This window comes from Sinohyriopsis cumingii, chromosome 19 (genome assembly GCF_028554795.1).
Source record: "Sinohyriopsis cumingii isolate HCF-2022 chromosome 19, ASM2855479v2, whole genome shotgun sequence".
NCBI classification, from domain to species: Eukaryota; Metazoa; Mollusca; class Bivalvia; order Unionida; family Unionidae; genus Sinohyriopsis; species Sinohyriopsis cumingii.
The window spans coordinates 71,170,718-71,197,469 of NC_142979.1; the positions used below are offsets into that span (position 1 = coordinate 71,170,718).

General features: G+C 35.3%; 1 protein-coding gene across 4 annotated transcripts in view; it reads right to left on the reverse strand.

The window, feature by feature from the left end:
- Positions 1-26,752, reverse strand: part of LOC149775930 (uncharacterized) — a 78,050-nt gene that overhangs the window by 36,882 nt on the left and 14,416 nt on the right. For 3 of the 4 annotated variants that reach the window (XM_089944022.1, XM_089944024.1, XM_089944023.1), the window contains exons 3-5: positions 23,259-23,877; positions 15,342-15,518; positions 3,333-3,443 (exon numbers count right to left, since the gene is read on the reverse strand). In XM_089944022.1, coding sequence (XP_089800148.1) covers positions 3,333-3,443; positions 15,342-15,518; positions 23,259-23,714 — 744 coding nt within the window. In that variant the 5' untranslated portion in view covers positions 23,715-23,877. The remainder of the gene's footprint in view (positions 1-3,332; positions 3,444-15,341; positions 15,519-23,258; positions 23,878-26,752) is intronic. The other variant, XM_089944027.1, reaches the window with a different exon arrangement.

Here is a 26,752-nt window from a genome sequence, read left to right on the forward strand (position 1 = left end):
TTGAATAAAGTGCCTTTCACAAACGACACACCATGGCAAATGATTCTGGCAGATTTAATGGTGGGTATCATCAAACATACACCCTTCTGGTGATGAATCCAGTGCCTTAACCACTGAATCACTACAGCCACTCATTATACTGTTGGAATTGTTTAATAAAAAAAACTAAGAAAGCTATCAAGTTAGTAATCAATCAGCTTTTACTTAATTCAGAAGTAAACGCAAAAGGCAAAAAAGGTTTCACTGATCTAATTTCAATGAATTCTATTAGTAATAGCAACAGCAAAAGTGATGTATGTTATGTAACAGCTTATGGCCAAGTGAGCAGAATGCCGCAGGACAAGTTGTACCAATTCTGCATTACACTGCATTCAGCTGCACATGAAGGGCAATTATTACAATGAAAACTGCGAGTAGAGTGATTTGTTGATAATTATGCAGATCCGCAGATAATGACCATTATAATTACGTACAAAGTTTCACAGTGATATACAGATTATTTTGAGACTGGTTATATTCACATTATTCTGTCATACACTAAATCAGGATTCCAATAAAATAAAGCAATAACTTTATAACCAAAACAAAAATTACAGGAACATCAGAATTTGACATACACATCTTCTAATGATGACTATAGTAAATACTAAGTTTCAAGCATTAGCTGCATTCAGCAGTGAGACAAAAAAGGTGGTATGTCAAGCAAATTGGGAAGGAGAGTGATTTGTCAAAATACGCATCTTCAAATGATGACCATAACATGTTCAAAGTTTCTTGTTGAGCCAAGTTTCATGGAGATCTATCTAATGAAAATATGAGACTAGTTGTATTTACAATATTTTGTAACACACTACATGAAACAATAACTCTAATAAAAAATTGCAGGAAAGCAGTATATTTGATAATATGCAAATATTCAGAAAAAAAATCCTAATATCCTAATATTCACATAGTTTCATGGCAATCAATGAAAACCTGTGAAACTAGCTGTACTAATGAAAATGTGATGTATACTGCATTAAGCCGCAAAAACAAAAGAGCAACAACTCTAACAAAAATGTGAATAAAGTCAGCTAACAACCAACACATCTTTAGATTCTGACCAAAACATTTAAACTTTTTCAAAGCACTGCAATTCTAAGAAAAATGATGGCCGTGAAATGGTTTGTATGTGCATTCTCAGCTGAAGATTACAACATTTACCACCAGTCATTGCAATCCATCAGAAACTGCAGGACTGGTCCAGTTGTACTCATGAGATTTTATGTAAGACACAAGCCTAACTATATAACCCCATGGGACAGTTTCCCAGTGAGGTTAATCTAGGAATCTAGGGTTTGGACCGACATATGCTACCGAAGAACAGACAACCAAACCAAAGTGATCTCTGTGCTTCTGCCAGTATGCTCAATGATAATCTGTATGCTCAGTGATATACAACCCCATGTTGAAATGACGATATTTCTTCTCCATGCCTGTGCCAAATGGAAACAAGTTCATGCAACATGGATCCACTATCACTGTAACTAAAATGACCTAAACAGCAAACTTAACCAATGCGTTACAGTTGGAAGCATAGATGATTGGACACGGGTAATGATACACAGAGTTTCTGAATCTGCAACAATCACCCATGGTTTTCAAAGCTGCAGTTTAAAACTCCCCAACAAAACTCTATGAACTGACTCTAAAAACCAAATCATCCAAACAATTTAAAGTCTTTCTGGCATAATGTGAATTTCTTTTCTGTCTTTTTCTTTTTACTTTCTAACACAAACCACCTATTTTACCTATAATGCCCTAATAATTATCACTGGGATATAAATAAATCATTGCAGTATTACAAGAAGACCAAAATTTGGCAATACCCAATGCCTACAACTGCTCATTTTTCCCAATTAGGGTGAGACAGTGTCCAATCAGAACATTTCATAAAAGCCAATGCAACTGCTATGAAATTACTATCACAAGTGATCTAAACCTGCAAACTGTACTTAATCAGTAACTGTAATGCATACCTTGCAAGTGATCTAAAAGGTGAAAGCATTCTAGGTTATTTCATTATTTAAATGTTCAGGAACCTTTTCTTTGTACATGTGTGAACTCTGTAAACCAGCTAACAATATCCATATCTGGCCTTTATACACAACACAACTCACAATTACATGGAACCTGGGCCTAGGCTTGAAAAAGTTAGAGAAATCTCTGAAAATTAATATTTTCAACATGCTTAATAAACTGTCTAGAAAGTTACACAACGTGCTAAACCTAAATATTTCATTTTTTAAAAAGTAAGCAAGTAAACATTAGGTTATCTAGTGAAGACTCTGACCTTACTATTGACAGAATGAGGGAGGCTAGGATTTTGCTACTGTTTTAACTTCTTGTCATCATCATGTACATTCATAGTCATCATTCTGACAAGATAAAATGGTCTATGCCAGAGTGTAAAGAAATTGCTAATAACTTAAAGCATATGTTAGTAAGCATGTGGAGAATACACAGTAATCTCATATGAAGGTCTATCATTACTCAAACAAGAAAAAGATATATTAAACTATATAAGTAGAAAAGTCATAAATTCCATGGCTGGAAAATTTCTTTGCTTTATTACAGCCTGTGACAAGTTGAAAATATGCAGAACTTAATCTTGAAAATTTTGTATGATATGCCCAAATTGTTAAATAAAACATGAAAAAGTTCAAACTTACATTAAAAAAGAGTTCATGAAAAGCAACATTCTTGGTCTGTGCAGTATGCAAGGGTTTTATATCCCCATGTGACTCCAAAACTCAAGTGTTTATCCGGTTTATTACTCCTGCTGTGTTTAAAATTTCATGATAGACCAACAAAGAGTTACATCCTCTCCTTATCAAGCAGTATGTACTTACCATATATACTCATATATAAGCCTGGTCCAACTGCAAACAACATATTCCCTGATTTGCCGTCACAAAATGTGCTAGCATTTATGTTGTCTGTTCTACTGATTACTCTTCTGATTATCTGTCAATGCATTATATAAGGGGAGATCTGGTTTGATTTGGATTAGTTTGGTTTGGTGCTGTATGACACAGCAACATAAATAGGTTACTTGTGCCAAGGCAATTGGTGTAAAGTACCTTTCCCAAGGACATACCATGGTTGCTGACCAGGCTGGTTCGATGATAGAATTCCAACCTGCACCCTTTTGGTGACAAGTCCAGCTCACTGACCACAAAGTCATCACAACTCAGATCTTGTCCTATGCAGTTTTCAGTAGGACCCAACTCATATATAAGTACTTAATCAGTAGATGTACATATAACTACGCAGTGATTGTAATAACAAACCTCTAGGTTAGAACTACTATCAACTGAAACATCACTAAGCATATCATCCAGGTCAGGGTCCGACTCATCCGTCAAACCTTGCAGCAGGTCCTCAAAACTCTTCTCCAGGGACTGTTGATGAATTCATGGGGATAAAAGTTTTAATATGTAGCAAAAATAAGATCAATGCATTACAACACATTCAATACATCATAAAACATAAATTATCTGGATACTACTATAAACACTTGCATATAAATAGAGCGCCACTGCAAATAACATAGACCCTGATCTGCTGTTGCATAATGCACTTGTAAATCTGGGTCAATGTTGTTTTGTTCGACAGATTACTCCAAACTAACAAACTACATAGACCAAGATATGCCAGTGCATTATGCAATGGTAGATCAGGATTTGTGCAGTTTGCAGTTGGACTTGACTTATAGACGATTATATACATTATTTTTATTATTATTTGCCCATTTTAACTGTGGTCATAAAAAAATATTCTTTAATTTTATGTCTAATACTGTGACTGCATTATTTGTCATTTGTTACCAATTTCAGCATTTTCTGTCGCGCTTGCTGCCAAGCATGAATTTAAGCGCCCAACAAACATAATTTCTTCTGCAAAGATCTGACACGCGTCCCAAGCCATGAAATTAAGTACCAACAAAAATGACTTGTTACGCATCCATAAACATTTATAACGGCATCTGTATATGCATACAAACACATATACCAAATTTCTCATTGTTTCAAATGGTTTTCATCAACATGTCTTAATAAGGTTTCTGTTTCTATGTAGGGATTGTTTCAAATGGTTTTCTTCAACATGTCTTAATAAGGTTTCTGTTTCTATGTTGGGATTGTTTCAAATGGTTTTCATCAACATGTCTTAATAAGGTTTCTGTTTCTATGTTGGGATTGTTTCAAATGGTTTTCATTAACATGTCTTAATAAGGTTTCTGTTTCTATGTTGGGATTATTGCAAATGGTTTTCAATAACATGTCTTAATAAGGTTTCTGTTTCTATGTTGGGATTGTTTCAAATGGTTTTCATCAACATGTCTTAATAAGGTTTCTGTTTCTATGTTGGGATTATTTCAAATGGTTTTCATCAACATGTCTTAATAAGGTTTCTGTTTCTATGTAGGAACTAAAAGATATTATGGCTGAGTTGGGAGATTGCTAACCAAAGGGTCTCAATGACCACAATTATTTGGTCAAGGTGAACAGCCTTGAACCAAACTTAACATACAGACCGCTAACCTTTAAGACCCAGAATCAATAGATTATTACCTTTAAGTGTAAGCCATGCACAGGTTCAAGTCAAGTCACTTACCTTAGAACTTAAGTTGTTCCACAAAACCAATTTTTCTTTGAACTACAATGACTGTAGTTTCCATAAGATTCATATTGTTTAGACATACATCTGGACAACCGCAAAAAAATATGTTCCCTTCTACGGTGGGGGCATAAAAACATATGGGATAAGTGAACCCTCTGAACCACTTCTGGATCCACCACTGCATTTTTTGTACCACTGCCCTTGCCAGGCTCCCACTTATGGTATTATCATTTATCAATTATCAACATCTCTGTAAAATGGTTCTTTTAATGGATCCAGATAATCAATGCCTTATGATGTATGCATAAAAACACATTAAAAGAAAAATACATTTAGACATTACATACATATTTATGCAAATATTTCAAGTCATGCATGACTACAACCTTGTCTATACTAAATTACACTCTTTTTTCAATATCCACTGTCAACATGTTCCTAAAAACTTGCTAATACTGATGTGATAATACTAATAGACGAGCAGCTAAGAATTTTTACATTGTTATTAAATAGGATATATACAAGAAATTGATAATATTGTGACTTAGTATGTATAACCTTCCATCCTAATACTAAAAGTATTATTACAATCTTTACATTGTTATATAACCAACAATATTCAAAACATACTTTTCACAACATACTAACTGATCTTCTACTGTATGAGTAGCCCTGCCTTAGGATAACAAAATCCTTGCAATCTTAAATATATTTATCATTAAATTCTTTTAATTGAATTTCAAATTAATGATTAAGGTAAAGTCATATGTATCTAAGTTAGGAAATGTATGTGGCTATGTGTAGTGATAACATTGAGATATACTGAGAACTATTTGTATCTTCTGCAACATAAATGCACTCCAGTTTTATTTAATGCAAAGTGGTCTATAAATCTGATGTTATTTCATATCTGATGCATCTATAATCTACATAGATCTTGATAATTGGTAGAATGTTTTAAAATCATTTAACATGACCATATAAATCTTAACAGAGAAGTTCATATCAAATAAAATGAATAGGGTAGAGAAAGACAGTTCCTAAAAAGAAAACGAACTTGACCAGACAAGTAGAAGTCGCTGAAAGGGAAGTAATCTATTGTGTATACAGCCCAAATGTAAAAGTACCCGATTTTAGTGTACAGACCCTGTAATGGGTCAGTTTGATACCAATTATTTGTGTCATTTCCATTTCATCTATCATCTCGTCATTTCTCATTTGTAATTACAAACATACACAGATTTTGCATTTATAGCTTCCAAGATTTCATTTTCGCTTGCTTCAAATGAAATGGAAATGCATTCACTGAACTCATTAATTCTGTTTTAGTGACAGTTAACGAAAAACAAAAACTTTCACTTCTTGTCTCATTGAAAGTGTGCTTCAATAAAATAGCAAATGCATATCATGCAAAACAAAAACCAGCACTGAATTTACAATAGAACAAATTTTTTGATTCAATATTATGTTTCTCCATGAATACTAACCTTATCACATTAAGAATATAAGTATGCTACTCCCAAATCTAATCCTACTGACCAAATGATGAAAATCTGTATTTTCTGTCCCGGTTATATAAACAAAGGGGCAATAACTCTTGCACATTAGCTCTCCTTACAATAATTGGGTATTGCCAATTGTAAAGCTGAGCAAACTATGAATGAAGATGCTTGTATGGCAGGATGGTTGGGAGAGTCTTAAGTAATGTGATCTGGTAAGTATTACTGGACAAAATTAATTTACTAGAATTGAATAATTCCTTGATCACATTAACATTAGGAGAATTGGTAATCGGAGGAGGGAATGCTGAGCAGCCTACCTATACCTCAGGTCTCATGCTAGAAAATAATGATTGGATTTCCTGTGTGAATGGTAACTCAATTTTCTACTTAAAGCAATACAGCCTATGGTCTTGTGAAACATGACCACTCAATTGCATTAGAAGATGGTTAATGAAATCTTCTTACTGTTAAAATTCCTTGGTGATTCCAGTGAAGCTAAGAGGCTGTTTTGGTTTAATTTGGCCTGGAGGTCATCTGGACCCAAAAGATTCATGTTTTTGTCTCTTCAGAGCTAAATCGATGAGATAAAAACTCTGCAAATCAGCAAAGACAGAGGTCAGTCTAATTTCATCAGCTGAAATCCTCATGAGGCGACTCTGATCTTTCAAGACAACAGAGTACACCAAGTGTATTACCAAACTGAGCCACGAAGATGGGGCTTGAGAGGTGATATCCTGCCTTCCCACATTCATGGGTCGAAAGAGTCAAGTGTAGTTGCCACAATATGTCTCTGTGCACTTCAAGTAGGACCCTGTTTAGTCACTGCTCTTGACTAATCCATTGAGAGTGTTTAATGACTCTGACTAGCCTATTAATGGTAACTGGTTTTGTTTTGTTGCAAAGTCTTGTTATTTTATAAGGATCATCAAAATCTCTGATCTGAAGACAGGATAGCTTGGGTCGCCTGAAAGGGCATGTAACTTGTTCACATTACATGTCTAGAAGTTAAAGCCATCATGAAACAGGGTCTTGTATGACAACAGCTTTGGCATGGTCCATACCTGCATTAAAATTTCTATGAATTAAGCCATGTTAAGACAACAGATTTGATTCTGGAAAAAAGTGAGGGATTTCGGTCTATTCAAATCAAAATTGGTTAGCATGTCTGATACACCTTAATCATACTGATATATTTTCTGCCATGGTGCCTGAATGTGTCAGATATCATGGAGCAGTAGCCTTTGATGTTAGGTGGTGCCAACCATATCTCCACATAAAGCCAGACAAAAAAGTTGGCTAGTTGAGAGATCAAGGCACTCCAAGGGACTCAACACATATCTCTGAAAATATGAAACTTTTCTTCAAGAACATTTAGTGAAAAGGGCTTTCTTGTTCTCAAGATTCTCTCTAAATCTGTAGGTCTAAATTCTTTCACCCAAAAGGCTGTATGCTAGGTTTGAATGAGAAGACAGTCTGTGGCTTGGCCAAAATCTTCCAGGGTAGGTCTATCGCTAGATCAAGTATATTCATTGATGCAGGACTTGAGACGGCCATCAGAATTATATGTATCATGCAATTTTAACCACTTATTTCCTGTACAAAGATTGGGGGGGGGGCAGAGTGTGGTGTGCAAAGGCTCATAACCCTTACCAACAGATTTATAGCACTTTATATTTTCTGGGTCTGGAACCAGTGAGAGAAAGGTGGCTATTTGTGCTTCCACCTTGTTGCAAAAATGTTGATCATTGGACTCATCCAAAGTGCACAAATCCAATGCTGAGCTGCCAACTTTATAAAAGTGTGAAATCGGAGATCTCCCACTTTCAAACATAAAACATCAGGAGATTTGTTTTCCCTCATGACCTTAGACTTTAAAAGCATCTTTACAATAATAGATGCAGTTTTTGTTCAGCATAGCTAACTGTTTGTCATTTCACCATCAGGAAACATTTTTGAAATGCACCAGAATGATTTGCATAGCTTAGGGACAAATTGTCGTTGTTGTTGTTGTGGGGTTTAATGCCATTTTTCAGCACATGATAGGCTATACATGGCGGTCAGTAATAATAGCGGAGGAAGAACACGGGAAAACCCCGGAAAGAACCACCATCCACGAGAAGCTACTGGCAAGCTTTCTCACATACCCACATTGGCTGAATATGAGACTCGAACAGGCGCAGACAGAAGGGACAAACTGTATTCAATACAGAATGAAGTCAATAAGCATTCCACATTAATAGGCTGTCATCATGTTCTCTAAAACTGAAATCTAGTTTTTTCGTGATTTCAACTGAATGTACATCATCCTCGTGTTTCGCTATGTCACTCTAGATTGAGAAATCACACTGACATTGCCACAAAATGCACAAGACATACCTTTCCTTGGTTCCATAATACATGGGAACGCTTGTGCATAACCCCTTTTTGAAAACTCTCAGATCTTTCTGCCATTTTGCTGGATGTAATTTTATAAAACTTAAGAACATGATCCATGTTGAACAAAGAACACTGTATTAGTATGTTTAATGCACTAACTTCCATAATAGTTTATAAACAGATGCAGACACCATGATGACAGGGAAGTGGAATATGAATTTACAATTGTTTCGAGGTTTTTATTTTGCGATGATGAAAAATCGCGAGAAGTTATACTCCAAGTGGGAGAATGGGCGTGTACATTAAACATGCGAGTCCCACTCCTGAATCGAGAGAGTTGGCAACTCTGCCAATGAAAAACAGATAGATGAAAGGACCATTCCGTATGGATAACCTGACTCTTTCTGGATGGAACATCAGCCAGGATGCCGAGTCTGCCAGGAATGTGTTCTGATTTTTGATTGATCTAAAGTTGGCAGTACCAAAAGAGAAACTGCTTAACTAACAAGCACAGGTCAGGCAGTTTGGTGCCTCTGTATCAGGTGGCAAGTCACCACAACATAGTTGTCAGACATGATCATGACTGTCTTCCCACAGCTGATCATTCAACAAAACGGTGTTTAGTATTGTCTTCATTTTGAGGAGGTTAATGTTAAGAGGACGTTTGCTTGGTCCCCATTTGCCACTGACTATATCGAGGTCAGGCAACAAATTGGTTCACCATCCATATCTACCATCATCTGTACATATCATCACTTCCAGTTGGATTTTCTCAATAGGAATTTCCATCATGGGACAACTGTGATTGTGCCACAGACACAGGAATGGTCGTACCTCATTCATGATAATAACCTTTAGTAAGTGAACTTAATAAGGCTGCCATTGAGCCAGCAAAGTCATTTGTAACAGGTGGCCCTGCAGTATCAAATTCACTACCGTACTGTATAACCCGAAAAGTTGCAAAAACTCTTGCTGAAGTCCACATCCTGTTCTAATGGGAATGGTCCGATTTTTCCAGTTCACAACAAAACTGACATAACTGAAAAGGGAAAGATCACTTCTGCCCTTAAGAAGAATAAAACTTAACATGTTTTTGGAGTAAAATCTTCAAGAAATGCCACAGATGCCACAGAATAGTATCACTTGAACTGGGTAGCAATGCAATCTGTAATTCTGGTAAAGACCACATGGAATAATTTGAAATTGGTAAACTTTTGAGAGGAAAGCAAACCTGAGACACTTTTGCAATGTCAGATGAATAGAGACTTGAAAGTAGGCATTGGAGAGCTTGAGACTGATGGCATACTTGTCCCTTTGGATGCAGAGTTGTAGAGTTTTCTCCATCCTGAACCTTGGCAGGATCATGAACTTGTGTTAAGTCAGGTTACTGACCGGCCTCAGCTTGAGGTTGGTCGTTTTTAAGGGACAGCTGTAAACAGAACCCATGAGATCATGGTTTTCTTACAATCTCCACAACCCATTCATAGATAAGTGACTATGTCCTGCTGAAGAATATCACCTTTCTCCAAATCTGATGGCACAGCTATCTGAAGGGAAAAAAAGGAAAAGGATGTAGATAAACAAAATCTAAAGCCATTACAAAATGACTTGGATCACCCTTTCATTCAGCGGAAATAAGTTGATCTTGTGTGATTGGGATTGCAGGAATCCATTGCCCAATGGCAGACTGTTGTCAATATTTCCCCCAAACAGCAATTGCAAGCAAAAACGGAGCCAGCCTTAAAGCCATAGTATGAGGCTATAGGATGTGGAGTTCAAACAAATGTCATGACATATCAGGCCAAGAGTGGTTGAGGCTATCGATGTATTCACCATTGAATGGTAAGCTATTCTGTTAATGACCAGAGCAATTTCGCCCATCAAGTTCCAAGTGTGTTGCTTGGCCAATCTGGATAACTGCCAATGCAACCATTGCCAGGATTATCTTTATATCCATGTATCAAGTCTCCTGTTCATGACCTTCTTCCAATTTGGGATAAATCAATTCCCTGTAACGACGACGATACAATGCCATTGTCTCTATGGCCAATACCAAGCAAGCTCCAACAGACGATTTTGTTTTACTAGTCTGCAAAGCTGGTTCATTGAGAGTATGGTTAGCATGATTACCACCCATGTAAAAGGCAGTCCAGTTGTTGCTGCTATCACCCCTACTGTGGGCATGACTATACTGAAGGATCTATCACCAAAATCCACTTCAAAAGATGTCTATGTAGCTGTATGCAAAAGATCTTCACTGGGCTCCATGTAACTGCAATTGTATGTAACTGTAGCCATGTCAGTATAGACAGAACTATCATCAAAATAATTATAATTGTATAAAGACAAAGCCATAGGTCTGGCAAGATGGACAGATATTTCAGTAAGAAATTCACACAATGAGATGGCTGTGCGGCCAGCTAAGCTCATTTGATGATCATGGTCGGATCTAGATGGTGATGTTGTAGTATAGAGTGAATTCATAAAAAACTCCAAGTACTCTGCATTATAGGCCTGAAGGCCACGCAAGAATATATTAGGGTACTTACTAAACCTGGGATGTAATCCCCACTGTATCATAATTACCAGTATAAATTTAACAACTATGAAAACAATGATGCAATGTCATCACCTTCTTTCTTTGCCTTGGTTGAGTTTTGCATAAACCAGAGAAAATGTCAAACGACAAATTCACAAAAATATTGGAAAAGTTTCACAATATACACATCTTGTAGCATAATGATTAATGCACAATATCAAACTAAATTCCTGGATGGATGGTTTAAATTCACATTGAAATTGGCATGGATTTATGGTAAGTTTTTGGTACAATGCCAACTGTATGACAATGAAGTTTAACGGGTAACTAGTGGTGGCAAAGGGAGGTAATGGGGAAAGTGTTATTGCCCTTTGTCTGCAGGATATAGAAAGAAAAAGCAAATTTTCATCATATAGTACAACTAGTTTCAGGAGATGGCAGGCTAAATGTTAATGTGATTAGGTAATGTTTTCAAGGAAGAAATTAAGATATATATACATAACAGACATTGCAAAAGGTATAAAACTAGAGTTACTGAGTATCTGTCAGTATAGTTTATTTCCTTTCTTATTTCAATGAAATAAAAATTGTGCAGACACAATCACTGGTCATGAAATTTATGCTGCTAGCTGAAGCAACCAGACATTATAAGTATCTTCTGTTGAAAACCCTATGCTGATATGGCACCATTCAGGAGCAGCAGTAACAAAATGTTCACAATGGTAACTCTGATGGTCATACTGGTAGTACGAGTAGCACTATTTTCACTTTTGACCAATTAGACATCAAAAGAAGTCTCTTGGTGAAAACTCCATGTCAATTTGGGAATACTTCAATTAATAAGGTTTTTAAGATGTCTGCTGTGACAGTCATATTGGACATCAGATCAGCACCATTTCCATCAAAGTGTTTTAGAAGATAAAAAACAATGCTGATATAACCAACCATTCTTAAGGATATATAGCAATAAGATTTTCAAGATGGCACAAGATGTGTGTGAGTGTATGTGTGTGTGTGTGTCAAGTTTTATGGATTTCCCCCAAGTAGTTTAGGAGCAGTAACAATAAAAATCTTGTACTAATGACTTGACTGAAAATGGACAAGAAGCCATGACACTATAGCAAAATATCCTCTGGTTTATGACCAGTAAAATTTCTTTTGAAAAAGAATGGGAATTATCAATTAAAAGCCTATATGAGTATGAGAAACATGTATATTAAATATGTTCTGCATATTGATATTTATTTTAAAGTCATGTTTCATTATCAAAGGAATTTAGATACAAGTTTACAAGTAAGAGTGTGATTCAGAAATGAAAGTGAATTAATAATACAATGTATATAATATGCAAGGTTAATAGTTTTACAAGGCAGGAGACTGCTTTTAAAAGTAAATACATATGTAAAATAGAAATCAGGCATATAATAGTGGAAAACCTATGTTGAGCAAAATCTCCCATTCTGATCACCTCAAAAGTCTACTCCCTGACAGTAAATATTTACTTTGCAGAAGAGCAAAGAAACCTATTTTCTGAAATCAAACCACCTGCCAATGAAAACAACTTTGACAAACCATACATCCTCACTTATAAGAGGAATCCAATTACCAACTGCACAGACCCAGATCTGCCAGCACATAATGCAACAGCAGATCTTGGTCTGTGAAGTTTGTTAGGAGTAAGCAGCAGTACAAACAACTTGGGCCCTGGTCTGCAAGTGCATTTTGTGATGGCAGATCAGGATCGTTGCTGTCTTGCAGTTTACTCTTGACTTACAAGTGAGTACATATGGCTGTCCTATATTTGGTCCAAATTGGGAGCTTTCACTAAACATTATACACAAGAAAACAGATTCATCTACATGCACATTGACTAATGCATGCCATCAATTCTAGGAGCAGTATAAGACAGAGCTATAAATAGTGAATATATATGTAAGAAGAATAGTATCCATAGTCTATGACAAATACTATTTACTTGCTTGCAAGTTAAGTCAAATAACAAAGACCCTGATTCACTGTAGCATAATGTGCCTGCTAATAAGAGTCAATGTTGTTTGTTCCACTGATTACTCCTAACCAACTGCACAGACCCAGATCTGCCACTGCATAATACAATAGCAGATCTTGATCTGTGCAGTTTGCATCATCTTAAAAGTGAGTATATGTGTATATGTGTATATATATATATATATATATATATATATATATATATATATATATATATATATATATATATGTGTGTGTGTTACAGGTCATGAATCAATATAAAGCATTCACATTCTTAGAAATGTGGATGAGTGACTCAAATATTTACAAAATGCATATTATCACAATGCAAAATATGCCTTTGAGGTCAAACTCAGTCAGGACCCATGCACTTGCTGCATGACATCTGTAAGACTATCTGCTACATACTTTCAGAAATTTTTCATGGATTTACCATTGGAAAATGAACGGCTTCTTAAAATATGGCTCATGATGCATTTACTTCTGGTATTAATTAAGAACCAAACCACTTTCTGTAATAAAATGAAACTTACAGCATTCCAACACACAGCAAAGGTATGCAAAATACATCTATTGGGCAAGCATCACTGTGTGTTCTGCTTGCCCGTGCATCCATACATAATCACTTCTCTTGTTTATTCATGGTTCCCACGCTTTTCTAAATATAAATTTCCAGGTCTTTTCCAGGATGAAATTAATTTTTTCAAGGTTAACATATGACCATTAATGAATGGAATGAAAGAACGTTTTGGATTATAAAACAGACATTTTCCAACTCTCAAGATGTTTCTCTTCCAAGACTCTCCAAAACATATATATCAGAAAAGATGATCATGTACAAAACCACAAAATGAGTCACACAAAACAAATTTGACTATATTCCCATAAATTGGCATTTAAAGCCATTTCAATGTACAGAATACACATTCTAACTTTACTTTGCTGACCTGCATTATGTTGCTATATGGAAACAACATAATAAGCATAAGATTCAGCCAATGTGGGCATGTGAGAAAGCTTGCCAGTAGCTTCTCGTGGGTCGGTGGTTCTTTCCGGGGTTTTCTGGGTACTTCCTCCACCATTAATACTGGCTGCCATGTATAGCCTTTCGTGCTGAAAAATGGCATTAAACCCCACAACAACAACAACAACAACAGCAACCAGTATATAACTTTCAATTAATATTTTTGTTCTACAATATTTGAAAATGACAGTTATGAGATTCTGTGTGCTTATGCGACATGCTATCAAAATCGCTAGTACCAGATCAAATTTCATCAACGCATTAGTTTCATCGTCTTTCAGCAGATTAAAGACATAAAGATATTAATACTCTTGCAATTTCTGAGAAAATAAATAATTTTCATATCGATTTCATGCAGGTATAACTCATTTTAACAACGTTTAAGCTTGCCAGCCCATCCGCTAAGCGGCTATGCTTTAATGCCACCATATTGGCCTCTTGTGATGCTAGACTGGTTTTCATACCTTCCATAAAAAAAATACAAATATCGAGCTGTCTGTGAAACAAAAAGTTTACTAGATGAATCGAATCCACTGAGCGTTTGGATTGTCTAAACAAATATATTTATGGCAAGCACCCAAATGATCCATACTGCAACATCCTAATATTCTGGTTAGAACTTGATAAATTTCACTCACAATCAGTTCAGTTACGACTCTATTACGTAATTGTTTCAGGCGTCATATTGTGGAGGAAAATTCCTGGGGTTTTCCTAACTTTCGCCAAAAATTTTAAAATTCAAGGACTTTTCACGTCGGTAAAAAAATTATCATTTCTCCCTACTTTTCCCTGATAGCGTGGGAACCCTGATTATTTTATTTTACCCAAGGTCCACAACTGGTTCTTCATGTTCTCTGGTAAACAAATTTAAGTCTTTTTGACACTGAATGTAAGGAAAAACGGAAAATGATATGATTGCTTCCACAAAGGGAACCTAATCCAGAATTGAAGATCTATTTATATAATAATAATAATAATAATAATAATAATAATACTAATAACATGTATTGACGTTCTAATATTTGACTGTCAGATTTAAAAGAAGCAAGAAAAAAATGTGTACTGATACTTAATTAAAAAAAATAATATACAAATTATATACGACTGCTTCTTCTACTGGAAAAGTCAGACATAACTACATTTACTGCATGACAATTATGAAATGCAATTGAAACTGTTAAAAATGACTTAAGAACTGAGTTTTAAAGCAAGAATTAATGGTCTAGATTACCTTTTTTACCCCTAAGCTCTTCTCCCTTGTACCATGTGATCTGTCCTCCATTTTGTGTCCAATGACAACAGATTCCAGTTGGGGGGTCTCAACTGTGCTTTCTGGGGTGCTCACAACCGTACTTCCAAAATTGTCATCAATAAGGTATGTGCTGGTTGGGACAGCAGCAGATTCTGCCTTGAAACATAAAGAAGGTACAACTGTTTCACCAATCCTCATTTCACAAACAAATTCATAAGGAATGCAAACAGGTTTATATGCAAAAGCATACTGTATACATACAGCTACAAACCATGAACAATACTAACTGTACATAATAACAATGGTATATACCAGAAAACCCGAAAGAAGAAACATAATGTGAGTTCTCTGACATGAGGCTGGAAATTAAGTAAGTAACCAAACTCAAGAAACATCAGAGAATAAACATTTTAAATACTATAAGTAAACAGTATGCTACAAAGTATCTTAAAAGTCTACACACACATTTTCAACAATTTAATATATACTGTTTTTAGATCAGAAACTTCAAAATTATTGTATGGCATCGATTTCAACAAAACATGTAGCATTGTCTTTAAAAGCTGACGTAGAGTGGAAGAAGATCTTGCTTAATTCCTACAAAAAGTAATTTAATACAGTTCAATATAGCCTGAAAGAACATTTTTAGAAGAAGATATTTCATGCAAAGGCCAGCTGCTTTATGCAATGTAATGACCACCTGTCTCTTGAGACTAATTTCTGTGGCAGAAGTGATCTCTCAAAACATGTTTTGACATACTATAGCCAGTAACACCCTTAGCAAATGGGGGCTCCGATTGGGATCATTTTGGAAGGGGTGGGGCCCCCTGTGAGCACGGCATTTGGAAAAAAACTTTACAGTTTTATACGATACTGAACTTAATATTTTTTTCCAATGGTTTAAAAATACTTACTTTCTAAAGATATATTTAAAAAGATAACGAGTGAGACCCCTGTGACCACAGACCATTAATGGGCCAAATCGGTCCAATTGGCCTAAGGCAAGCCATGACTATATACATAGGACATTCCTTCTTGAGGCAGTGCTAGTAGGAAACCTTTAAGGTCTCGCTGACTTGGGAAACATACTAGATGGTCACAGTCACAGACCGAGTTGGAACATCAGGATGACATAGACATTAATATATGCATTCTATCTGATTTTAATCATTTCACCAAGTGCTATGCATGTTAACAAAATTTTAACACTTACCACAGTCAATGAAGTGTGAAATGCAGGTCAATGAAACATACATTAGAAATGTAAAATTGAGATAGACATGTAGTTAGGGTTCTCATATACGTATGTTTATATTCACTCACTTCTACTACTCTAATATATTCTGCTTAAAACACACTGCTCATGAATATATTCAAGTGAAGTGCAAAACCGGTCAATGTGTCATTGTTGTTCATCACAATATTAAACTTGGGGAAATTAATACTGTTTGAGACTACCATACACTCTAATCGAGATGCTAAATTTAACACGACAATTACCTGAGGCCAAAGTGTAAAATAATGAAAACAATGACCTAGTTGAGAGGTTATATAGCTGTTCTCTTAGACACAACATTGATCTGTGACAACACTATATGCTACATCTTCGAAAAGGTTCTGAATAAAGTTGAAAACAATGTTGATCAATGTTAAAAAAGTGTGATTTACAAGTTATAGTGACCTACATGAGCAAGTATGGGATAGTTAAAATTCTGGTTGCCAATGGGCTATTATGATGCCGTATATGGGCTATCATGTTAAAATTATGATAGTCCGGCAGCCTAGAAGTAGTACATGTACTTCTTACACTCAAGTACCTTTTCCTGTCCACTGAATTGAAGCCAGATTACAAGGTTCATTTCTTGGTTGCCTGCTGGGCTACCATATCATTAGTAAATCTGTCAGAGCCCTAATGTTTACCAAGCTGTGAACAGTATAAACCCAGTAGCACATAAAAACCAAATAAACTGTAAACATTCAGGATAAAATATTGTTCATTTTCTGCCCATTAAATTTAGATTTTAATATTTAAAAATATGGACAGCCAAAAGGAAAGAAGCAGAAGGCCAAACAGATGAATAATTATACATAAAATACATTCTATTCATTGTTAATGCTGCATGATGCACAAACAGAATTACATGCTATGACTAGCAACACTAATGACATGAATGCTACACTAATGATACAAATGATATGCTAATGACATGATTGCTACACTAATGATACAAATACTATGCTGATGACATGATTGATACACTAATGACATGAATGCTACACTAATGACATAATAGCAGATGAGCTGTTTGAATCTTGTAGCACACCTGCATTTATGCAAAGGCACTACAACATTTTACATAAAGAGACAGCTGGGACTATTTAACCAATCAGAATGAAGTCAACATCAAAATCATGTAATAAACTGTGCTAGCAAATCACAATTCTGTCCAGCCTACTTATAATTTGCTGACTGTCAACAGGCCCTGATATGCTGGTAAATTATCAATAAATTAGGGTCAATGATGTTGAGTTTATATCATTTCCAAACAATGCATACAGACCATCATCTGCAGGTGTATTGTCAACTGATTAGGGTCAATGATGTTAATTCTACTCATCATTTCCAGCCCATGTCTACAGACACATCATGCAACAATAGGGCAGGATCAGTGCTGCTCTCCGATATAGTATATACAGCAAGCTTTGGAAAAACCACTCTTCCTCTCATCCCAAATGGATAAAAACTGACTTCACAGAGTAAAACTTCACTAAATATTTGTCCCTGGGCCAAGTAGATGATTATTTGCACTCTGAAAATAAATCTGAATGCATTTCTTACCCTTCACAAATGTCGAAGTTAAACATCACTCCATATTTGACAAGTATCAATTATGAATAAACTTCGTCTGATTTGCCAGTCTAGAATACGTAGTAAAGGAAACTACTTTGTTTTCTTTCCAATATTTGCAACAATCTTCTATATCTCATTATCATCCAAAGTCAAAATCAATGGTGCTACTGTGAATAATGAAGAAAACAATGTTTTTCCGTACTTGTACAAATGTTACAAAAAGGTATCAATATTTTTCACCCTTCTAAACAGTCTTGTAATCTGATTCCAAAACTGACAAGTCACTTGACCCGTAGAGTCAAAACAAATATCTCTAGAGTCATTTGTATTTTAGTCATGACCTCACAGCTGGGATTGTTTGTTGCTCAAGATTTCTTGTCGCATGTTAAATAAACAGAAACACTTGTTCAGCATTTTGTAACTGATGCCGAAGATTTCTTACAACTTTAGGAGATATATTCTCCTTCTCTTGTTACTAACTTTCTGTTTCCCTTGAGTCTTATGGTCAGGTTGTTTCTGACACTTAGACAGGAAAGAAAATGTACTTCTTGAGCCATTGTGGTTAATTATTTTAAGCTGGTGTAGGACAATTTAACGAAGAAGGAAGGTGTATATCTCATAGCTCACTGCCAAGATTTTTTAAAATAAAACCGACCAGCATTTTTTTCATTCACAAGATCACTGATGGCATTTTAAAGTTGCTGACTGTTCTCTAATGCTCCTCCAATTAATTCTAAGGGAAAAGTTTCAGAGTTGGACATGTGATGCACTCTCAAATTTCATATTTCTCAGTGTCATTTTTTCTGTTTTGTTTGTGCTCTTTTTTAGGTATTGGGAGAAAATTTCAACAGGAATTGAATTAAAATATGTATAAACTTCCCTTCAATATTCCTGTCTTAGCAAAGCAAGAACAATTCAACAACTGAAAAATCAAAGGTCAGCTCATTTTTAATAAAAGATTTGAAAACCATTATGAACCAACTTAGATCCCATTATTATTTCTAACGCCTAAAAAAAAACATCCCACATTTGGCCTCAATACAGGTTACATCAGTAAGGTAATCAAAATAATATTTTTCTCAGTACACATGCCAACATTCATAACCCAAGTACAACACATCTATGCACTGGTATTACATTTATGACTGAAATCAATATGCACAACGAAAACGCACAGGTTGGAGTTTCCTTGCATCAGAAATGTGTCAAATTTAAATTCTATACATCAAAAATCTCAAGGGCATGCATCCAACCCTTTTGATAAAAAATGCAATTATTATTACACAGCCATCAGTGTCAAAACAACCATACGCCCACTTTAATGATATGTCTCTTTGGGTTAAGATTGTCAAGATACATGATTCAAAAGTATGGGACAAGGAAATTTGTGAACCTGGCCATCATGTTATAATGTGCATGGTTTCCCTATCTTACCTCAATGTGTGTATGTATGTGTATGTAAAATCTGATCACACTAACAAAATGATGAATTCTACTTCGAATTGTTGAGAGAATAGTGAATTATTAATATTCATCCCCATGTGGGCCTTTTTTCTTTATGAATATCACATACTTACTATACTTTTATCATGTGACCAATGAATGGGGACCCGAGTGCCTGGGTTGCATATAATTAGTTTTCACTTGGGTTAAAATACATGTGATCACAGGGGCTTGCATTTTTGCTTACATTTTACATGTACTGATAATCATATATCTACTGTATGCTATACTTTATACAGTAAATATATCATTTATAGGTAAATTGTAAAACATGATACGAGACCCTGTACATGTGGTTCTAATGTGGAAGGACAAAAGTACTGTTTTAGGGTCATCTACAGCAGCATATACTGTTTTATTATCAACACATTCGCTGATTACCTTATTGCAATCTTAAGAAATTAGGCCAAATGTGGGGGTGGGGTTCTTAGGTGTGATAACAAATAAATGGATCAAATGTGGTCCCTGATGGCTTTTGAATCTTGGACTATAACTCAGTTGTTTTTGGTGCAGGTGAGTCAGGTGGGATGAAAGGTAGCGAAAGACTAAAAACTGATTTTGGAAGAAACATCTGAGTAAGTAATTTGATTCTGGGCATATGGAATTTGAATTAGAGCATGTGTTTTTTTTAAGTTACCAGCCCCGGGAATGTGTCTGAAAAATGTTTTCTTTGATCAATGTTTAATCATCACATGGTTTAAGCAACCATTCTCATTTGCCTCAGCAAAATTTCACACTAGTATTAAATGGTGACCTGCTTTCCACAGATAACAGCTAGGTGTTTTAGGTCTTATTTATATATAATAAGCAGTCACATGCTTTCCACACACAATGGCTAGATGTTTCCTGATGAACAAGTGATTTCCTACAACTTCAAACCTTCACCATATATGCAAACCACTTCACTGGCCTAGTGTTAGAACATCCACCTCAGATGCGAGAGGCCTGTGGTTCAAACCCTGGCCAAGTCATGCCAACGACTTACAAAAATGGTACTAACAGCTACATTGCTAGGCGCTCAGCCATAAGAGGTTAATGTTAGGACTGGCTGGCCTGGTGTCAGGATAATGACTGGGTAGGAAATGATGCTAAATGTCTGCAGCATGATGCCCCAGAGCTAAACATCACAGTAAATAGCCACAATGCAGACACTGTAACAACATGACTGATTTTTTTTAAACGTTATATTAAAAATCCAAAACACACACACACTTATATATGCAAATGAAGTTTTTACTCTGAAGATATGCACATTTCTTATACTGCTTATATCATCTATGCTCAAGATACTTAAGTGCAACTTCCTGTAGGCTTAATTTATCCATAGTTAAATTAAGACTCAAAGTTAAAATTACAATATTTGACATCATTATTCATCCCTTGGATTTTAAGTCCAATGCTCTACCATATGAGCTACACATGCTTAAGCAACAAGAAAAATAATGCCAAGCATGAGAGAAAAAAAAATATCCAATGTCAATTTTGTATTTCTTTTCACCACATTTGACAAAGGAATAATAAATGTGAGAGCTAGGAATCCAGTTATTGTATTAGTTTCTATCTATCCACATTTCAGAAATATTTATGAACACAATAGGTATCAAGATTAATGATAGTATCTTATCTAACACCAAATTCTCAGGCAAAAGATAGACAAATTATACAGATTTTAATTCAAAGCTTGTCTATGTAGTCTATCATGTGTAAAACAGAGGTCAAGATAACATGCTTTAATACTTCCTACCTTGACACCTATACAAAGACTTAGAAATTTTATAATTTTTGTAATGTAATCATGGATGGGTTTACCTGCAGTTTACACTTATGCTGTATTTGAAACATGCTTCAAATATTAAAGAAGGCTTAAACCAATTTCTTCACTTGTCTGCGAGTCAAGAACTCACCATCAATTCAAGGAGAAATAATTTACATACATGTCTGACTTTAAACTTTGTGACATTGAGACCAATACAAATGCTAAGATGATATTAACATCTAAGTACAGTTAAATGAAAAACGTAAGGTGAAAATGCAATACTTTAAAAGTAAGAAAATAAGTTTTTAAATGTAATACTTGCTATTACAGCCTGTCTCAATGATACAACCTAGAAACCATACCCAAAAACATTCACTATAATTACTTTTAAAGAGCTGAGCATTCCCAGGTGATCTCTGAGGGGAGGCACTCAAAAGAGAACATCCTGTTACCATGGCTATAGAGAAATACAGTGAGCATCGTTAGTGCGCTATCAAATTTTTTTCTTTACAAAATATTACATCTGAAAGTGTTATGTTGAAACAGTGTGTTTAATAAACATTTTCACAGTTCATACATTTAATTAACATTTCTATATAGGATTGCTCAAGTTGTTGTAGAAAAATTGAATAGTTATGAGATTTTAGGAATCTGAAGGGATGACAGGGTTCTTTAATTTGTCTTTATACTACTGAATCTAAGATCTCAAGCTGGACAAAACTCATGAGTTTGACAATACACCCGTAATGCCCCCCACACCAAGTTAGGTACAAAACTTTATCTAAAATTCATGTCAACAATTCTGCTTGTATTGTTTAAATTGTGAAGCAGACAACCTGTGAACACTTTTGGTGACATAATTTTACAAACGAAATATAGAAAAAATGGATTGGTTCTGGATATAGTATAAATGGGATTTGATCACTTAAATGTGTACATGTTAGGGTAATCTATGATTTTTCTTCAATTACAACTATCGTGTGTGTGATTTGGATTTTTAACCTAGCTTTAACAATTTTTCAGTCATGTCACTACAATGTCTGCAGTGTGGCAGTCTATAATGATGTCTGGCACTGGGTCATCATGGTGCAGACATGTAGCATGATGTCTCACCCAGTCACATTATCCTGACACCAGGCCGACCAGTCCTAACACTAACCTCTTAATGCTGAGCGCCAAGCGAGGCAGCTGTTAGTACCATTTTGGTAAGTCTTTGTTATGACTTGAATGGGGATCGAACCCATGACCTCCCACATCCAAATTACAATCAGCTGATGAACTTTACGGCTAAGCGATCATTTGGAGTAAATGTTTACAGATCTGATGGATGATGACAGTGGTTCTTGGAAAAGCTCAAAAGTCCCCGTAACAGATGCAGTAAATGGACATTGTAGTGTGCATGTACTGAAGAAGAAATTACCAGTAAGCTTGTTAAATGATGAAGATTTAAAGAGTACAATATACACACACAATGTTACATTTTCAACCAATCTCACTGACAAATGGCATATTTATTTAATTTCTAAAAAGAGACTTACAAAAAAAGACAAAAAGAAGCAATCTGTTGGTAGCATAAGGTATAAAAAAACACTTATTACCAGAACTGTGTTCATGGAACACAGATACCCACTGACAGTGCTTGCAATGACCTAAATGCAAAACTTAACAATAGTGTGATGGACAGGAAAGCATAGAAAAAAAATGCCAAGGGTAACACTAGATATGCCCTAAAACTGTCACGTAGGGCCATAAAACTAACTGCACTCTATAGTGACAGGAAAATTACCTTTTCCAGGTTAGTATCTCTATTACTCGCCAAAAATGGATATAAATCTACGAGGTCATCACTACCGCTGGAGTGCTCTGCCTTGCCAGAAGTATGAATGTTGTTGTCATTCATAAACGAGTCAAAAATGTCATCCAGGAAACCACTCTGCTTTTCTGAACACTCTGCTGTGCTGTTTGCATTATATGAACCTGATATAAGGAGGTCAATGTCACTGGTTGCCATGTTTCCATGATCTTTACTTGAAATCCCAAAAGCATCATCCTCATAGCTGGTTCCCTGGTTGTTGTTACCTTCATCACTTGTAACTACAAGGAAGTCATCAAAAGTCTGTGCCTGACCATCACTGTTAATTGGCGACAGGTGTCCATGGAATTGTGGGTCTATGTTAACTGCTCTATTGTTGGTTTGATTTCCGAACATTTCGTCATCATCCAGATCAAGTAAATTAGCCATAGTGTTGAAGCCAATGCAATAACTATCTAGCTAGCAAACTTTGATGTGATAGTCAGGAGATCAACGATGAGCATATATATGTGCTACATGAAAGTGAGCAGGTTAGGATTATGTTGTGTAGGATGCCAGGATGGTAAGATTAAAAGCAGTACACAAGCGATCTCTGCAAATGGAGAAAGTTTTCATTAATAGCTATTTCTAGCATGCACATATTATAGGTGTAATTTATGTTTCATGAACAACACTAAAAGAATTAAAAAACTGATGTACATCCATATCAAATTTTCATTTTTATGAACATTATTGAACCTGTACATTCTACATTGAGATTTAAGCCTGCATTTGATTACAGATGATAAATATTAAAATAAACAATACCAACACATAAAAGATACATTCATAAGTACAGAAGATATATTAATAAGTATAATATTGGATATTTCTTTCATTATATTTATGTGGGAAGAAAAAAGGCATATTAATAAACCCCAAAAAGTATGAGAGTACAATTTCTTTGATACAGTTTAGACAAGGTATGGATGGGTAGGGAAATTTTGGCAGATACTGGGTCCATGTCAGTTTTTACCGAATCAGGCTTCTCCTCTCCCATTCTGACCAGTTTCCGCACACCCTCTCTCATCTCCATTTTAGTCAGCCATAAAATAAATTCTTATTTATTTTTTTCTTCGTCAGACAGGCCAAGATAAAATTTGAACATAAAATCCAGCCTGGACAGGTACCTGTCCATCCAAAGTTTAGGTATATAGGTACTATTTTCACAGGTGCACAGATTTACAAAATGAAGTTTAACACTGTTCTATGGACCTGTCATTGGGCAGAGTTGTATGATTTGCATGATATAGCTTGAAAAATAAATGCTACAGATGGACAAACCCAGAAACAGTTATTTCTACCAGTGAAATGAAAACTAATCAAAAACAAAATACAGAGTGAACACAAATGCAAAATGCAGAACAACAAACACTACTTCAGTGACCTAAGTGGTTAGAGTGGCTGCCTCTGATGCAGGAGGTCACGGGTTTTAACCCTAGCCAAGTCATATCAAAGACATCATAGTGATATGACTCAAATTGTTAGATACCTTAAAATATTTTTAAAACACACACACACGGAACAATGAATGATACATGAAAAATGAACGGTGAATGCATTTCATGAATAGATTTGAAAGTATTTTTACCAGGATTTTGGCTGTCATTAAATTTCCACTCTATAGCCCTTTGCATGATAACCCATTTTCTGATTGCAATTGTTTATGCTTTACAGTGATGGGAAATTTTCAACTATTGACAAGTTGATGAAATTCTTCTCAGAACTGATATTGATGCAATGAGTACCAACATCAAGCCACCCCATACCACCAGTATTTATATCTATACAATTGGAATCTGATTATAATGAAATTTGCTGGCAAATATTCTACAATACCACTTGTACATGGACATTTATAACAGCTGTGGTTGTATTTTATGAACAATTCTATGCTGTCTTTTGAAGTTTATTCATTTTCTATTTTATTAATGCCCAATTTGACAAGGTACCAAAACAAAAGTTCTTTCCATTTAATACTATTAAAACTGGAAAATTCCAATTCTGGTAAACATGATTTCAACTGAATGAAATGAAAGTAATGATGAATGACAGTGCTAAATGTGAAATCATAAACCATACACAGAACAAAATAAAATGATAGCTGAAACACAAAAACAAAAAATGAATGAAAACAGACAAAAATAATGCAGCACAAAATAAACATAAAAGAAAAAATCCAAAATGCAGATTTTTTAAAAAATTACATGCACAGTAGAATTCTCCAAAATCAACTGGAAATCTGCATGATGCTCTTCCCCACTGTACCATGTTTATACACAATTCCTGATAACAACACATCCCTGAGATGGACCAAATTACCATAATCATATCAATGTCTTAAAAAAAAAACATTAAACTAAGTGTTTTATATTTGTTTCCTTTTCAAAACACTGTTAGTGAACAAAACTAACTGTTCTCAATATATCTCAGTTCCATGCACAGTAGCATTCTCTCTTTATTTTGGTTCAGTACATATATGGTCAGGAGTTATAGACTGCATAATAAAAAGCTGCACTGTCCTCATTTACCTCTATGTTCCCACAACACGACACAATGTACATACATGTACAAATGTCCCACATTCCACCAAGGATCCACTCTTGGGCAGATCAAAATTAAAAAACTGGTCATTAACAGGGCAGCTGTATCATCAGTGTCTGATGAGTTGTGTGATATTGCACTTCTTAAATTACTAACGTTTTATATAATATGATAACTAATTTGTCCCCTCCGACCACCCACATCTACCCTGAAAGACTGAAAACAATGTGCACAATGACCTAACATGCCTAATCATATCCTAAAGCTGGAAGTCTTTATACGTATGCACTTAACAAGCACCCAATCTCACACATTTCTCTGAAAATTACCATGAGTATGATATCATGTTCTGAGTCATTTTATTGGTTCTAACTCCTGGTGTCCAACTTATTCATGTGAAGGGCAACATTGCAATCTTTTTCACAATGATACTGTTTATGAAGTTGGCTTGCTTTTATCACTACTATCAGATCATCTTATGAAAGGTTGATGAGCCCAATAATACCCATCACATGCAGGATTCTGGCCCATTGGCCATATGATGGACAACCTTTTTCTAACTGATCATATACTAGCTATTTTAAATTAAAAGGTATTTCCTGTATCTCGAAAACTTCAAAACTATTAAATATATTCACACAAAAATATGACAGACACAAAAGCAGAGAGGCAGACAAACAAAAGATGAGACTCACAAAAATAGAGAAAAAGAAAGCTCTAGCACTTCCAATATCTAGACCCTCAGATTTCATTAAGTTTGGTCCACAGTTTCTATATAATGGTCTGGGAGGGAATGATCCAATAGGATGGTACTTTAAATAAAAAAAAAAAAACATTTTTCCCTCACCATTCTGAGAGTTAGGGTATCTCCCTATGGGATCAAC